General features: G+C 33.3%; 1 protein-coding gene across 1 annotated transcript; it reads left to right on the plus strand.

The window, feature by feature from the left end:
* Positions 1-3435: 3435 nt before the first annotated feature.
* LOC145586338 (uncharacterized) lies at positions 3436-13522 on the plus strand. Its single transcript, XM_081643128.1, has 7 exons — positions 3436-3872; positions 5332-5389; positions 7536-7616; positions 10777-10812; positions 10968-11207; positions 11283-11424; positions 12595-13522. The coding sequence occupies exons 1-7, from the start codon at positions 3694-3696 to the stop codon at positions 13086-13088; spliced, it is 1230 nt and encodes a 409-aa protein (XP_081499254.1). The 5' UTR covers positions 3436-3693; the 3' UTR covers positions 13089-13522.
* The last annotated feature ends 4163 nt before the right edge of the window (positions 13523-17685 follow it).

Below are 17685 nucleotides of genomic sequence, written 5' to 3' on the forward strand. Positions count from 1 at the left end.
CATACGATATCATATCTCTTACATTTTATATAATAGTGTACTTTTTTAATTTTATTTGTAAATAGATATAATGTTATTATTAAGTTGATAATTTTTTATTGCACTTAAATTATTTCTAATAAATTGAAAGTATTTTTACCAAACTAAAATTACTTTTTCTTCTTAAAACTTATTTTTACTAATTTTCTATTTTTTATTAAAATATATTATAAATGGATTTTATTTTAAAGAATTTTTTAAAATGAAATTTATGATGGAAATAGTACTGAGTTATAAGAAATTTATTAAAAGTCATAATTAAATTTGTATATATGAAATATTAGAAATAAATCAATAATGAAACATTATACAAATATTTTTATCTTAAGAAAATATATCCAAAATTAGCTTACTTAGCATTCTATGTGTCACAATAATACCTATTTGTCGCCTACGTGACTCGACACTTGGCGAAAATTTGGAATGCTAAGTGTCGATGTCTCATGATCTGGCTGCGCGACCAGCTTTATATATATACTAGTTTTGTGCCAGGGTGATACCTAGATGGTTGATAAAAGTTTAGGATAAACTTTGATTGAATGTTAAATATGGTCATATAATCCCTTTTGAAAATGCAGGTATTTAGACATATTGTATTGAAATTATATTTTATTGAATTGAAGTTTACTGAACTGAAAGTATTTTTATCAAAACTAAATTTTTTTTTCCTGATTAAAACTTATTTTCATTGATTCTCTATTATTTTTGTAAATAAATAAATATATTATAAATGGATCTTATTTTAAAGAGCTCTTTAAAATTAATTTTATGATGGAATAGTACCAAGTTGTAGGAAATTTATTAAAAGTTATGACTAATTTTGCATATATGAAATATTAGAAGTAAATCAATAATAAAACTTTATACAACTTTTTTATCTTTAAAAATCTATCCAAAGTCTTATTTAGCATCACATGTGACACAATAATTCCTATTTGTCGCCTACGTGGCGCGACACTTGGCGAAAAACTGGAATGTCAAGTGTCGATGTCTCGTGGCCAGGTTGCGAGACCGACTTTATATATTAGTGATATGATACGATACGATATGATATTAGATTAGAAAATGTGTTAAATAATATAAAATATTAATTATTACCATTAAATATTAGTTATATTATGAATTAATATTACTCCATCTGAAAGCTCAATAATTCCTATTTGTCGCCTACGTGGCGCGACACTTGGCGAAAAACTGGAATGTCAAGTGTCGCTGTCTCGTGGCCAGGTTGCGAGACCGACTTTATATATTAGTGATATGATACGATATGATATGATATTAGATTAGAAAATGTGTTAAATAATATAAAATATTAATTATTACCATTAAATATTAGTTATATTATGAATTAATATTACTCCATCTGAAAGCTCGACTCACTTTGCATTTGTACGGTCTCCAATGAACATCTTTGACCATTAATAACTTCGGCTATATATAAGTAATTTTTTTTTAAAAGTTGATATTTGAAAAATTTATCATTAGGGGAATCTAATAAGATCAAACTTGTTAATTTATTTTGATTATATAAATCATAAAATATGGTCAAAGTTATTTTATTTTGACCACATGAATAGTAAGTGAGTCGAACTTTCAGGAATGGAGGTAGTATATATTAATTCTTATTATTATAAATATTAATTATTATTATTATAATAAATATTAATAATTTTTTTATTATTAATTATTAGTTTTAAGCAGAGCAAATTTCAGTAAAGCAGAGCATAGCAGAGCAGATTTCAACAAAGCAGATTTTAACAGAGCAACGCAGGGCAGAGCAGCTCTAAAGAACCGGGCTTAAGTAATTAAATAAAATGTTACTAACTGCGTTTCATAATACTCCGCATTTGTAACAGTTTGAGTTACATACTATTCATATATTAACTTTGACTATATATTTCACCAATATATAAATAAATATATATTGTCATGTAAAATATTTTTTAGATTAGTTTTTATGTATATTTTCATTATAATACCAAACTTTTATGTTTTTCACAAATAAAATAGTTATAAATATTAATGGTTAAAGTTGTACATTAGCGAGTGTCGTCAGTGTGTGTGTCAATTAAAATATTGCGATTATTATGAAAAAGGAGGGAATATTGAATTAGTCACAATACATAAGTTTATACTTTTTATGTTTTTTTTTAATAAAAAAAATATTTCATTAATTAAAAGTCATACGAAACTACAAGAGATTCGACATTAACAAATACATAAAATATTGAATCAAATAAAATTTTCCTTTATAAAAACTACGATCGTCGAGTAGATCTTGCACTGTGGAACATTTCGCGCTTACGTCGCTGGAATATACAACCATGTTGGAGAGGCAATCTAACGATCCTTTGTAGCCGTGAGGAAGTTTTCATTCTGATTCATCTTTCTGTATTCGAAAACTTGATAGCTTTTTCACCAACAAAATAATTTTACGACAATCCATTAGATCTAATATAATGGACTCAAAATTAAGAAATTTCTCCCTCAAAAAGAGGAGATAAATCTTGTCTTTCGAAAAAGGTCGAAAACCCCTCTCGAATGAGATCGAAAACCCTTTCTTTCGAGGTAGAAAAATTCCTCTCAAAAGGAGGAAGTATTATTATAAAATCTAAAAAAACTTTAAAGAAACACGATTGGGGCTTTCCACTGGTTAAAACCGATGAAAGTCCCTTCAAAATTCAACCATGGAGGCTAGGGTTTTGGAGAAAGGAAGGAGGAGAGAGTTTTTTATTTTTTATTTTTTTTGGAAATTTTGCATAAAATCTCCATTTATTTATTTATTTTTTTTTTTTTTTTGGCATATAACCACCTTTTAAAAAAAGTGTTGCAAAAGACCACCAATTTTAAAAAATTTTATTGCAACTTATTACTTTTTTAGCCAAATTCATCAACTGTTCTACATTGAACTAGTGGTAAGTTACAACAAAATTATTAAAATTGGTAATCTTTTGTATGATTTTTTTTAACAGGTGATTATATGCAAGAAAACAAGATTAAAAAGGTGATTTTATGCAAAAAAAAAATTATGTACTTTTTATGTATATAATAGCAATTTCTAAAAGATATTGCCATGTACTTTTTGTATTAAACTATTGGTCAAAGCAATATACTTCGAACTCCGGGTACTTACAAACTCTAGATGTAGTAAACTCCGGGTACTTAATGACATGTCACAGATGTGGCACAACGATCAAGACCTCACATCACCAATTCAGGCAACAGCGAAACAAATCTTCTTCTAAATTCTAAAACGTCATGATTTTTTTTAATGAGTAACTTTCTTGGATTTTACATTTCTGGCTTTCATTTGTAATCTTAATCCCGATAATATCAAAAAACAACCTAAAACATAAACTGCAAACACGAAACACCCAAATATATATAAAAAATAAAAAATAAAAAATAAAAAATAAAAAATAAAATATAATAAAAAAGAGAGAAAATCCAAAGTGTATGTGTGTGAGAGAAAGAGCTTCCCAAAGTTGCTGTTCTTCCCCGTCAAACCAGAATTCCATTAAAATACGGGCAAAATTCAACTGGGTTTTAAGCAATCTTGATCAAACTTTTGAAAACTTCATCTGGGTATTTTAAATATTGCAAAATTTGTTTTTTTTTTTTTTTTGCAATTATCCAAGGAAAAAATAAATAAAGATGTGGGGTTTTGGAGGAAGGTATTATTGGGGGAGGAGAGAGATTGGAAGGAAAAGTGATGGAATTGTAGTTGTATTTGCTTGGATGTCTAGTGAAGAGAGACATTTGAAGCATTACATCGATCTTTACGCTTCTTTGGGTTGGGATTCTCTTATTTGTCACTCTCAATTCCTCAATTCGTAAGCTCAATTTCATCCAATTTTGCTTTTGTTATTAAAGTTAATTGTTTTTTTTGGTTGTAGCTTGTTAAATTTTGTAGCTGAAGTTTGTAATATTTTAGCTTTGACTTTGGATTTTTTGTTAGTTAATTAAATTATTTTTACTGGGGTGTTCATTGATTAATTGAGTAATTGTAGGTGGGATGTGGAATTATGTTATACTGAATTGTTCATTTGTTTTGGAAAATTGGGTTATTCTTTAATTTTTTTTTTTTGATAATTGTGAGTGAATTGATGTTCCTGGTCTAATTTGGAATGGTTGTAATAGCAGTTTTAGGTTGAGTAGCTTATAATCATCAGACTAGAACCTTCAGTCGGCATGTCTAAGCAGTTATACTTGTCTCGTCATGAATCATGATCCGATATTTCTAAAGGTTCATTTGACGTATGAGTGTGATTTTGGCTTGAATAGTATTGTTTGTATACCTTTGATTCTAATTTATATATTGTTTCCAAAGGAGCTACACATCTTGATTAAATAGTTTCATTATTATTTGCAATCAGTAGAGGGTATTTGGTGATTTAGCTTCATGTCAACATCTGAAAAACCAAGGAATGTGCACTCCTTGCAGTTTGTTTAATATAAGTTTTATTGATCCCCAATAAATTCCTCGGTCATGGTGGTATATATTGTGTGTGGTCTATGTTTACCTTATCGCATAACTTGCGATTTGTTTATTCATACTCCTATGTCACTTGTATTGTGGTGTTGCTGTAAGGTTACACTGAACTATTAGAGATCTGTCTGAGCTATGGACTCATATTCATAATTTCATATTAAACTTTTTGAAGTTTAATGCTTTTATTATTAATTAAATGGACATTGACTGCGTTATTATGTTAAGGAGAAGTTTAGTTATCCCTACATTTGCTTCACTTGATACAATTTCTTCGTAATAAGTAACATGAACAATATATAGTAGTGCCAAAATCTCTAAGATTGATGAACAAAACATGTGCTGAGATATGATCAAATGATATGTTTATAGAGGTGTGCATGCATATATCTTTTTATTATCTTATCCTGATAGCTAATTTTGTTGGACAACTCCTTTACATATAACAATGGTGAGAAGAAGGGTAAAGACCAAAGTGTTTCCTTCTGACCATGAGCTGATGTATCCCGTGTAATCTCTTTTTGTTAGTTTCTTGAAAGAAGGTCTCAAAAAGATGTAATGCTTTTATCATACTCCCTCCATTTCTTGTTGTTTTTACATTTGGAATCTTTTTGTGAGAGAAAAATGGTCAAAGTGTAAAAAACAAAAAGAAACCGAGGGGGAGTAGAAATTTGCAGTGAGTAACAAGTTTCTGTGTCTTTGTCAACATCCTGCTATGCAACTTTTTTGTTTATTGAATGCTATTGCTGATTGCTTATCCTAAACATGTAGTGGCTTCATGTAGTTCACTTGCTGTTCTGCAGATTCTTCCCTGAGAAGGCAACCTTGTTGGCTGTAGACATTCTGGACGAGCTTATAAAGGTTAGTAATTCATTACTATACTGGTTTTTTGAGGAGAATGTGTGCTGCATGTACTACATACAATAAATCCATAGTGTAATTTTTGGTAAACTCTAGTTGTCTTTGACATTTCTGACAAACACTTTTAAAAATTAATTGAGGGTTCATTGCATTCTCTATCATTTGTATTTCTATTTAAATGCTGTAAGATAAGGAAGCACAATGGCTAGTCTTGTATATATGTTCATGGCACCAAATATCCATAATGAGCTGTCGAAAGGGAGACTGCACGTGAAGAGAATTTGTGAAAGGCAATGCCTACTGATATAATCTCTGTTATATAAGCTAACTTTTGAGGACTTGATGTCTAATTTTTGAACTTTACTGTACTCTTACCCGTGTTAAATTTGGTTATTAATAAAACCTACATGACGAGGTAGTGAGCAATATATTATCTTAACTTTTTTTTTTCTTCAAATTACCTTTGAGATATTATAATGAAACATTTGAGTACATATACAACTATTGTTCTACTCCTTCTGTTCCATTTTGTTTATACCATCTGGGATCTTAGGAGAGAGTAACTTTAGCTTTGAGTATTTTTTTTGTCAGTATAAGAAAATGTACATGTTCATTTGGGATCTTCCTAGGTTTGTCTCAAGGTGTAGTTTCAAAATATCAATTTTTAATAGTTTTTATAATGCTTGGTTCAAGGTATCGATGCTAAAATATTGAAGAATGTGCAAAAAAAAAAAAAAAAAAAAAAAAAGGGACAAATACTTAAGAATAAACAGAGTACAAGTTTTCTAAGCTGCTTTGTAATACTTTCTTTTTGCCAATAATGATTTTTTTTTTGGTTGGTAAAAAGAACCCCTCATAGAAGTCATACGACATCTACAAAAGAGATCAGAAACGATAAATATAATGAAAATTGAATCAAATAACAATTTTAATTCTGTAAAACTGTGATCGCGAGTGAGATTTGCCATTGATGAATACCCTCGTTTGTTGAATTGCTGTCCTCCGCCCCCTTCTTCTACAAGGGGGCCTTGCGATTTTTGATAGTTTGGAATTGAACAAAAACTGATTCAATTAATTGTAGTCGTTGATCTGACAATTGATTCAACGCCGCACGAACCACCACCATAAAATTAGAACTTCCGATGACAAAAGAGAATTCATCTACACCGATCAAGACCATCGTAAGGATGGGATTTATTATTATAAGAAATTAAAAAGGGATTTTGGGGCTTACCACTCATCAAGGAACCAGTGGTAGCCCCGACCAATAATTACAATGGAGATCAAGGAGAGAAGAATGAAGGAGGAAAAAGGGAGAAGGAAGAAGATTGAAGGAAAACCCTAAAAATCCTGGAAAACCCCTAGCAAAAAACTAGGAAAAAAACACCCTCCCAAGGAGAAACCTAGAGGGAAAACCCTAGCAAAAAACTAGGAGGACTTATGCACAACAAAAGGGGTACATATTATATTGTGTATATATGCTTGGTTCTATTCTATGTGATTATATATGTTTTTCTGATTTTATTACTTTTTAACACAGGGTTGTTTAAGATATTCATAGTTATAACTTATAAGTTTAAAGTTGATAGTAGAGACTAATTACTTCCTTTGTCCTTGTTTACTTGCCCCTTAGCCATTTGCATATAATTCTGTGCAAGTAAATAAGAAGAAAGGAAAAAATGGTTGAGTAATTGTGGGACTAAAATAAGAGAAAAAGTAAAGAGAAGTAATTCCTTTAAATGAAATGGGACTAGTAAATTAGGATACCCAAAATAAACATCCTCTTATTTGTGTGAGAGTGCGACGCATACACGTGTTTGTGTGTGTGTGCATAGTTTGTTTTAACCCCCTACTTAGCAAACATGTGTTAATTATGTTAAATCTAATCATTATACATTAACATTGATTGAAAATATTATTAAGATTATGTAGTTTTATATGTGGCTTTGCAAATGAAATTTTATGCACGCATCATGTGTATAAATACTTGTAGTGTAGAAAGGCAACACCTTTTTATAGAACATGATTGTCTCCATGTGATGGATTCGTGGTATAAACATAGTACCCTCATGCTTTTTTTTTTTTGAAGATTAATATTATATGGAATTCGCATATTATACTGACAGATTACTGTGTTGTTATGTAGGACTTGAAGAAAAGTCCGCGCCCTGTTGTCTTTGCTTCCTTTTCCGGCGGCCCAAAGGCTTGCATGTATAAAGTTCTGCAGGTATTCTGTTTTGGGATACTTCTTTTTCATATATGGGAACAAGTTGCTTTTAAGTCCAAATGATCAATGTACTCTGAACTTTTTTCTTGAACATTTCTCTGTATATTTGGAATAATATTCTAGGATAGTGAACATAACTTCAGAAAATATATTCCACACAATTTCAAGTTTTTCCTATTATATGAATAAAGAGGTGCCCCTCACAAAGGAGTCAAAGTTACCAGGGCTTAACTATGTGATTATAGGAGTTCTGAGTAGCATTATTGGTTGGCTTGCAATCATTTCCCTGATAAGCAGTAGGTAAAGGGCGTCAGCAAAAGGGTGATGAAGTGTTAGTGTTAGTCTATAGATTATTCTTCTACACTTAAGTTATGAGCATTTGAGCAACCTTTACTTTACGTACCTTGCTTTTCCATGTTTTTTCTTTGCTTACTACAAGTAATGCAGGGATTGGGAGGTGGGTTTCTGTAGGAATTTCTTCTAGTGTTTTGTCAGAGGTCCATGATCTATACACACTACAAATTGTAGGCACAGTAGTTTAAAAATTGAATTAAGATGTCCGAACTATGAAATCTGACTGTTTTTTCCAGTTAATTTCCATGATTTTTTTTTTTTTATTATTTTTTTTTACCCTGGTTGGGAGAGGGGCTTAAATCAATGGCTCATGGCTCAGGAAAAGGCCATAATTTTTTTTTAACAAGAGAGTAGCTACAAAGGTTTTTATTTATTTTTTCAATTAATTATTTTTTATTATGAGATACATATCAAGCTAGAGATGTAGTCCCTCTCTATCTACTAAGAGGAAAGATATACCTGATCGATATTTCTGTATGAGTTTGTTATCAAGAGTCTTATGGGGAAGATTGCTTGCAGTTAGACTGTAATGGACTATTTTTCTAGCTTAATATTTCAGATTTCACAATGCAAGTAAATAAAGATTAAAGCTTGAATGTTGACTGAAGATGGCAAAAGGTTTACGAAAGATTGGTTAATAGCTTTAGGCTATCACTCTCAAAATAGCTTTAGGCTATCACTCTCTAACTATGGCTCAAGGCCATAATGCTCTAGATTTCCCATACAAACTTCTGCCTACCTTCTCAATATCTCTCTTCCGTTTTTATATTTACATTGTCCCTCCTAGGATGATTCTAGACTGAGTTCTTTTGTCTCATGTGCACAGGTGGCATCTCTTAGTTCATTGCCTAATTACCCTTCTTATGTACTACATTTGATGACTACTAATAAACTAAATTGCCCTTAATGCCCCTCCCTTAACACAGTTCATTACATAGACTGTTCCAATTTTATAGTTGATTTACTTCGCCCAATCATCCCATTTCATGCATCATCTCTAGTAACTGTTTTCATATAACCTCATAACTATTTTACAGGGGCATCAAAGTGCTTATTCCAATTCTCTGATTTCTTGATTTAGCTTGATGTTGTAGTCATATCTATAGCTGTTTGGGATTGTGCCCGCTCAAACACATTATCTACAGCATAAGTGTTTTTCTTATGCAATAGTTTGTATGGACACCGAGTTTTGGTAAAGCCAGAATGCCAAGAGTTCTGATGAAATTTCTTTAGATATTGCCGCCAGTGGGTTTCCTGCTGCCAGTCCCAAGCCTAGATAAAGGAGGAGGGTTACAATAGGCCAGTGACAGCCAGTGTAAAACTCTGTCACATCGCTTGAAGAAGACCCTCTTGTCCAAAAACTTGAAGATGAAGGATTTAGGTAAACTGAAGTTTGGGTTAGAAGTTGATCACTCTGAATCTGGGATTTTGATATCTCAGAAGAAGCTAGCCCTTGAAGAAATAGCCATTCTAGCATCGCGTATTCCTCCAACTCCAACAATGGATTCTTCTTGCTTTGGCTGATCTGATCACAGAAGCAAAAAAGGCTCTTCCTGATGTGAAAGAAGAAGATATGGCTTAACTTTGTACTCCCATGATTTGTCCTATTGTTGGAAGACATGATATGGCTTAACTTTTGGTCTAAACTGTAGTCTATAAGGGGAGTAAGGGAGGAGGGAGGGAGGAGAAGGGGTGTTGGGGGGGGGGGGGGGGGGGAGGGAATGGTGTGAAGCTTGGAGAAAAGGAAGGGAGGAGCAAACACTGGTGAATTGTAGATATTAAATAACTATCTGCTATATATCTGAAGATAATATAGTTTTTAGGTTCAGAAACTGAGTATGAAACTAAATGCTAATGTAGTAATGTACAGTGCCTAGAGGCTAGGGTTATGTTTTCCAGACACTAATCATTCCTGTGTTTGCATACCTTGAAACAATATAATCCAGGCCCGGCTATGATTTCCATGTCAGACATCTCATCTTGCTCATGGAATTGGTTACTGATTTAAGGGATTGAGAGAGAGATATGGTAGAGTATCCATGTTGTATATCTCAAACTTTGTGTTATAGTATAGAATCAATAGATACTTTGAAAATTAAGATAGAGGGATAAGAGGAGAAACATGACTAAAGAAAGATGTCAAGTAAAAAGAAACAGAGGAAGTATCTGTTAGTTGGTGAGGAAATCTGCTTCTACCTTAACGAAGAATCATAATGTTTGAGCTTTTGGTGGTATAAAATCTCCTTGATCTATAACTTTATGGTGAAATTTACCATGAAAAACTAGATGTTTAGGCATGTGGTGGTAGCTCCAGTGATCTTGTCTGGCGGAGTGTCTCAATGGTTCTCTTTCTCACTCTGTGCAGCAATTGTCTTTGTTCTCTCTCCTCTCTTTTGTGCTGGTTGATTGGCTAGGGTTTGATATTTTGTGATTTTCAACTATTTTTCTTCTGGGCTTTTTCCTCGATTTTGAGCTTCAATGAGCTTGGGCAAATACTTGAACCTAACACGTACATTAGATTTTGTAACATAGGCTTGGAGTGTCCAAAAATTTTGCATGTTATGAGAGTGGTAAGGGGTCACATGTTCTTGAACCATGCAACTGATTTTTGGACATGGAAGGTTGACACAGTGCTTTTGGATAAGGAAAATATTTCTGAAAAAAGCTCCTACTTTGTGTGAGACAAATGAAATCCTTCCCATAACCCCTCCTAAACTGTTTTCTGCAATTGTTTCCATACTTTACTCATGTTAGGATTTTAGGTTTTAACTGTGTCAACCTAATGAATTATCTTTACTTTTTGCAGATAATTGAGGGCAAATGTGACCAACATGACAATCAGGTATGTTTTTTTCTCTCTGCACTACTTAAACACAACTCTTAAAATTTTAATTTTGTAGATGTTTATTTTAGCCTTATTTAAGTTTTTCATTCATGTAACTATCAGATGCAAGTTATGCTTATGACCAATGCATATTTTACTTCCTTTCATTGAAGATTAATTATCAAGCGGTCAGAGATTACGTTGCCGGCCACATTTATGACTCCAGTCCTGTGGATTTTACCAGTGACTTGGGTACGCGTTTTGTTCTTCACCCATCAGTGCTAAAAATATCAAACCCACCAAGATTTGTGTCATGGTTAGCAAATGGAATTGCCTCTGGTTTAGATGGCCTTTTCCTTAGTAGGTTTGAATCACAACGGGCTGACTACTGGCAGACTCTATACTCTTCAATTGTATGTATCATCAATTTTCTGCTGTTAATTTACTTTTGTGTTTTTATCTTTGGTTAACATTTGATTTTGATGCAGAGCATGGGAGCACCATATCTCATAATGTGCTCCGAAGATGATGATCTTGCTCCCTGTGAAACAATCTGCAATTTTGCACATCGGTTGCAGGAACTTGGTGGTGATGTTAAACTAGTGAAATGGACCAGTTCGCCCCATGTAGGTCTGTTTCTAACTGAGTATATAATCTTTTTGAACAACTGCTCATGGTTATGGAAAGGAATTGTGATCTTGGTCTCTTATAATTCATTGGTTTTTATACTTTTGATCGGCCCCAAAATTTCTAGTCCTAGTGGCTAAGTTTGTGGGCTGGACCAGCCAGCATTTTCAAAATTTGTTACATGCTTAGAATCTCTTCTAGCAGCACAATGATTTTTATTGGAACTCTTCATTCTCCTCCCAAGCATTTCACAAACAGCAAAATACGTGTGAATTGCAAGGCTTCCTTATAATTTCACATCTTTGCCCATTAAACTTTTTACATCACTTCTCTGGTCTCTACATGAAACACTGATGAAGCAAGAATTTTTTGCATGGCATGAAGCTTTTGCTAACTCATGCAGGACCAAGGTGGACCCATGCCACTTTAGCCCATTATTTTATATCCCTTTTAATGGTCTCGTGATACATCTTTTAATCTATATTCTCATAAAGACATAAGAAATACTCCCTCCGTCCCACAATATTGCATGTTTTCTTTGTTGAGGAATCCCACATTATATTACGCTCTCTTATTTTAGACATTGCACCACATTCAGACATGTGACGAACAGTCTTATTTCACCCTACCTTTCTCTTATTCCACAGTATTGTATTATCTGCTATTCCGTATCTTCTATCACATCTACTTTTTTATTCAGTAATCTAATTATCTACTATTCCAATCAAATGTACTTTTCTCTCTCACAAGAGAAGTTGCTAAGTGTATTGCAGGAGATTACTTCTGCTTTAAATAGGCACAACGGGAAGGTTTGTTCTGTTAGTTGACTAGTGCTAACTGGATTTGGGAGTACAAATGCAAATTTGATTTGTCTAGTGTTCTGTTTGCAGCTGCTGCAATTGCATTGTCACAACACAAAGTGTATGCTTCTAGGATTGATGTACTATGAGTCATTTGCATTAGAAGCATGACATGCTGAACATTAATCCATTTATGCACTTACATACCCTTGAATGTAAAATGCATATAGTAAAGGACCTGTGTGTAATTTAAGGATCTCATCAGTCCTTGCCATAAAAAACTGCAATATCCATTTTCTGGACATAACTGATTGTAAAACATGATGAACAGAGGTATAGTGGCTAAAGCTTTGCTTTAATTCCATGATTGCAGGTCACTATCGACAGCATTCAATTGATTACAAGGGTGCTGTGACTGAGTTATTGAGAAAGGCTTCAGCCATCCAGTCACAAAGGATACAGAGGCTTGAAGGAGGGACGTTGGGTTTTGAGGGTACATGTGATGAGATTTCTGAACCATTTAGGGACCTAAGGACTGCCGCAGCCAGCTCAAGTGACATTTATAAGAAATTCTCAATTGAGATGGCAGAACAGGCAGTTGTGCCCAAAAGCTCATTTGAGTATCATGGGGGTGGAGCTGTTGGATCGGTCCAAAATGAGAAGCCAGGCCTTGTTCGCCTACCCAGCCCACCAAGGATCAATGCTAATGGGGTTCTTGGCCAAATTCTCTTTGATGTGTGTGTCCCAAAGAACGTAGAAGAATGGGATGTAGGTCCTCTAAGCTCTTTACGTCATTCACCATTTCCAACAAGAAGACATTCCATGCATTTTAATCCCATGAAATGCATACGGCGTTCAAGGTTATGATTTATGTCTGACCTTTTGACGGGGATGGAGAGTGTTTTAGATTTTGAAAGAGTGAGATGTTCCTCCTAACGACAAATGCTCGTGTGCATTTCACTGCAACATGAATGCAGTGAAACGAGTGAGAAATTGAATGCAAAGGGCAAATATTCTAGAAGTTTCGTTTCTCTGATAGAAGCAATAGGCAGGCTATGTAGCATGCCTTCACTTTGGTGTTTATATTACCCCTATAAAGCATGTACAGTGGTTTGTGAAGTGCGACTCCCTCCAGAAGCTATTTCAGAGATAAATCATCTGTAATAACTTGTGTAAAAGATAAATGTTATTTAATATTTAGAGTATTCTGAGTACTATAATAATAGTATGAGAATTATATGTTGTCGTATTCATGTAAATGCCGGTTTTTGTAATGCAACTATGAAGTTTATTTTGTTACATTTCTTAATCTCAAACTTAAATGATCTAGTATTCTAGTTTGAACATGCAAATTTTTAACTTGTTCTTTCATCAAGCATTCTAGTAGCGTTTCACATTAAATATGTTAATGAGAGCGACAGTTGAAAATTTGAAATCATGAGATAGATGGAGAATTAGATAATCATTTTGTCAGTTTCTTTTCTATCTAACCCAAAATCAAGATATTGGGTTTATGTTTGTCAAACTGTAAGCCCCTTCGAAAAATATAAAGGTAATTAGTGTTATAGATTCAATTAATTTACTACTTTGTTTTGTTTGTGTTCAATATACAAGTATATCCTTTAATTGAAAAGAAAATTTGGTCTAATTTCACTTTCTTAAGTGTAAAATTTGTCTAATTTCTCTTTCTCAGTGTGTTTAAAAAAATATAGAACCGTTCATATAATTTTTGAAAACATGTATGTTAAATCTTAAGATTACTAGATTCCTAATTTAAATTTGAGCTTGGACAAATGTGAATTGTGGAAAGCTTTTTAGCAACAACTTGTGATTAACGTTCATTTTCCACCATATATTACCCATTAACCCTATGTCCCTATTACATAAATCGTAGAGGGCATTCTTTGCATTCAATGCCTCTAAATAGCCTAATGTTAATTAAAACTTAGAAACTCACAAAATAGTACTCCCTTTGTATAATAATGATCTTCTCACTTTTCAATTTGAAGGTTTCAAAATGCTCTTCCCACGACTATGATCCTTGCCATTTTGGTTTTTTTTGGTTTTCATAATCATAACTTTGGGTCATATTCTTTTAATAATCTCCACTTTTGTTTATTTTAGATTAATCCAACTTTAGAGTGCATTTCTTTTGTCAGACTCAACCAGTCAACAACTTGTTATATCAGGTTTCCTAGACACAAATCACATGTGTTTAGTCCAAAAAAAAAAAAAAAAAAATTACGAAAATAATCGATTTTTAAAAAAAAAAAATTAAAACCACCCCAACCCCACCGGCCACCGCCAATGCCACCCCACCCCAGTCCCTCATCCGAAACCACTCTCTCCCTCCCCCACTAGAAACCGACCCCCCCTCCCTAGACATACCCAAGAACCCAACCCTAGCCACCTGAAAGCCGAAACCCCGTGAAAACCTAGGGTCTTAGCACTCGAAACCACCTTGAAAGCGAACTTAGGTTGGGAATGGTGGTTTCAGGGAAAGGGGGTGGAGCTACGGCGATTTCGACGAAGGGGGGGTGGCCTGGGGTTGCAATGGTTTCGGTAGAAGGAGGGAGGGGTTGCGGTGGTTTTGGGGGAAGGGAGATTTAAAATGGTGGGTTTGGGGGAAGGGGTTGGGGTTGCAGCTGGTTTCGAGGGAGGAGGGTGGGGCTTCGAGTGGTTTCAAGGGAAGGGGGTGGTTTTTTTTTTTGTTTTTTTTTTTCGGTTGTCAATGGGGTTGGGGAGGGAGAAGGTGGTTTTTGATGGGTTTGGGAAGGGAGTTGAAGAGGGCGGGGCTGCGACGGGAGGTGACCGTGTGTTTTTTTCTTTTATTTTTTGTTTTTTTTGGACCAATTACCATTAGACATGTGGCAAAATTCTTGTTTAAAAAAAATTAATAGTTTCATCGGGTTACTGGTCATCTAACTTATTGAAAGAAAATGCACCCTACAGTTGGGATTATTCTTGAATAGTCGAAAGTTAAGATTATCAAAAGAAAGTGGTCCAAAGTTAGGACTATTAAAACTGATTTTTTCTATTATAATCTCCCAACTCTTATTTGTATTATTGTCTCAATTATTTTACCCCTGTTACATTAATCAAAAGATCGAAACCGCCCTCATTCAACTCCTCACCACCCAATTTACTTCTCACATTATTTCACCATCCTCCCACTTTCTTTATCCCCTTTCTCTCTATTCAAATCCAAGCCAAAACTTAGATTTATACCTTAATTAAATGATTTTTCTAACTTGAACCTCGAGATTTTTAGAAACTCTCACCTAAATTATGAAAATTTTAGACTTTCTCGCTCTTCAAATCCAAGCCAAAACAAATAATTTTGGCCTTTGTTTTTCAATTTCCTACACCATCAACTGTTACTCTACAAAAGCCCTCAACAAATTTTCCAAAATTTGAGGTTTCTTGTTCTCTTCATGCGTGTTTAATTTTTCTCTTCATTTTTGTTGTATGTTTGGTTGAATTTAGGACATTTTAGCAAGTTGATTAGGAGTGTACTCTAACGTTAGAAAGGATGACATTGTTGATTTAGATGTACTCTCTTATTCTTTTATTTCCTCTATCCCTATTTGTTTGTCCCATATTCCATTTTGGCCTGGGGTGTCATTTAAAGATTGCCCATTATCCAAGCACAACATACCCCCACCACTAAACTTACTTGCATACACTCATAAAAGTGAAAAAGACAAATATACCATCATCCACTTGCAATCTTTTGGTCCAATCTTTAATAAAGCACATTTTGATTATATGCAAACAAATAGAGACATAGAGAGTACCATTAAGAAAAGTTGATGACAATGGAGCTAATGTGTAATCTAATTGGTGTAAATTTTGTATCCTCCTTAAACATGATGGATCATTCAAATACACAATAGAATAAATAAGAAAAAAGGAAAATGAAAACCAGTCACATGGATAAAATCTTTATCCACATTTAATCAAGGGCATGGCAATGTTTAACGGGTCCATGTGCAACTTTAAAAAATTGGGCCCTTTTTTCGAGATTTGAAACAATAGAAAAAATAACTAATACAAAAATTTACTTGTATATTTTATAAGTTTCAGTTTACAAAGTAATATAAAATACCCGTTTAAAAAATATATTTTATATATATATATATATATATAAAATACAATCCTACATTTTTCCCCTGCATTTGATGCCATCACCTAAATCTTTCCCTTTCTTAATTAGGTTCAAAATGAGAAAATAAGGAAGTTTTTCCATTTTAGGGCTTACAAAAGCACTATTACCTCTTTGATCGATTAATCCCCACCACCTGTAGCCTCCATGGAACCAGTCCCACTCGATTCCTATCTCTCCCGACTCTAAAAGTCAACACCACCATTAACTCTAGCTAAACTTGCTAAAGAGAACACCTTAACCCTTTTTAATTGACTTCATCTTTTCTTTTTTCGCTAAGTTACTCTATACACGATAAACAATCTTGTTAAAGACTGTGATCGCATATTTTAGTCATACTCTTAAGTCGTGAATTCTAACTACCTTAATATATATTGTTCCAGGTTTTGAACGCAAATCACTGAATTAACTACAAAGTACTTCTAGTGATTTATGAAAGTCGTACTTAGCTGCTCACAAATCTTCTTATAAAAACGAAAAGAGAAGGTATTGCGTCAATCTAGACTGACCAATGTTTCGTCAGTCCAGGAGTTTCTAATATCCTTTATTAGCTTAATGATATCCTCTATTGGCCGGATGATATCCTCTATTAGCTGAATGATATCCTCTATTAGCTTAATGATATTTTCTACTGACTGGATGATATCCTCTACTGGCTGGATGATAATATCATATAACCTATAGAGGATATCATCCAGCCAGTAGAGGATATGTAGTATTTGATGGAGGATATGTAGTACTCCCTCCGTCCCAAATTACTCGCAACGGTTTGACTATTTGCACTATTCACACATCTCCCTTTGACCATATTTTTTAACTATTATATGAAAGTCAATGTAATAATGTAAGATGTTGTTGGGTCTATTTTAATGTATAGTTGAATAATATAAACTTTTTATAATTTGTATAAATATACAATAAAAGATATCAACGGTCAAACATGAGGATCGACAAACGTGTCCAGTCAAAATGTTGCAAGTAAACTGGGACAGATGGAGTATTTAATAGAGGACTAGATTAGTCTCGTGCGATGCACGATTTGATTAAAATAAAACTTTCTAAATTTGTTTACTTTTTCATACCACAATTAAAAAATAAAAATATTTCCAAAACAAATAAAACATCAGATATTAATAAAAAAAATAGAGCTCATAGAAAAATTAAATGATGAAAACATACCTGAGAAAAAAAGTTAAATTATTATTGTTGAATAGAATAGACCGTTTTTCAGAATTTGTTACTAATAATTATGTAGCTGGCCAGAATTTTAATATAATAAAATAATATCACAAAATGATG

Source organism: Chenopodium album, chromosome 16, assembly GCF_948465745.1.
Source record: "Chenopodium album chromosome 16, dcCheAlbu1.1, whole genome shotgun sequence".
NCBI lineage: Eukaryota > Viridiplantae > Streptophyta > Magnoliopsida > Caryophyllales > Amaranthaceae > Chenopodium > Chenopodium album.

Excerpts from the sequence above, each read along its gene's own strand:
- LOC145586338 (XM_081643128.1), top strand. The coding sequence starts at position 3,694 with ATGTGGGGTTTTGGAGGAAGGTATTATTGGGGGAGGAGAGAGATTGGA. Across the intron at positions 3,873-5,331 it reads CACTCTCAATTCCTCAATTC|ATTCTTCCCTGAGAAGGCAA; the intron begins GTAAGCTCAATT and ends GCTGTTCTGCAG. Across the intron at positions 11,425-12,594 it reads GACCAGTTCGCCCCATGTAG|GTCACTATCGACAGCATTCA; the intron begins GTCTGTTTCTAA and ends CCATGATTGCAG.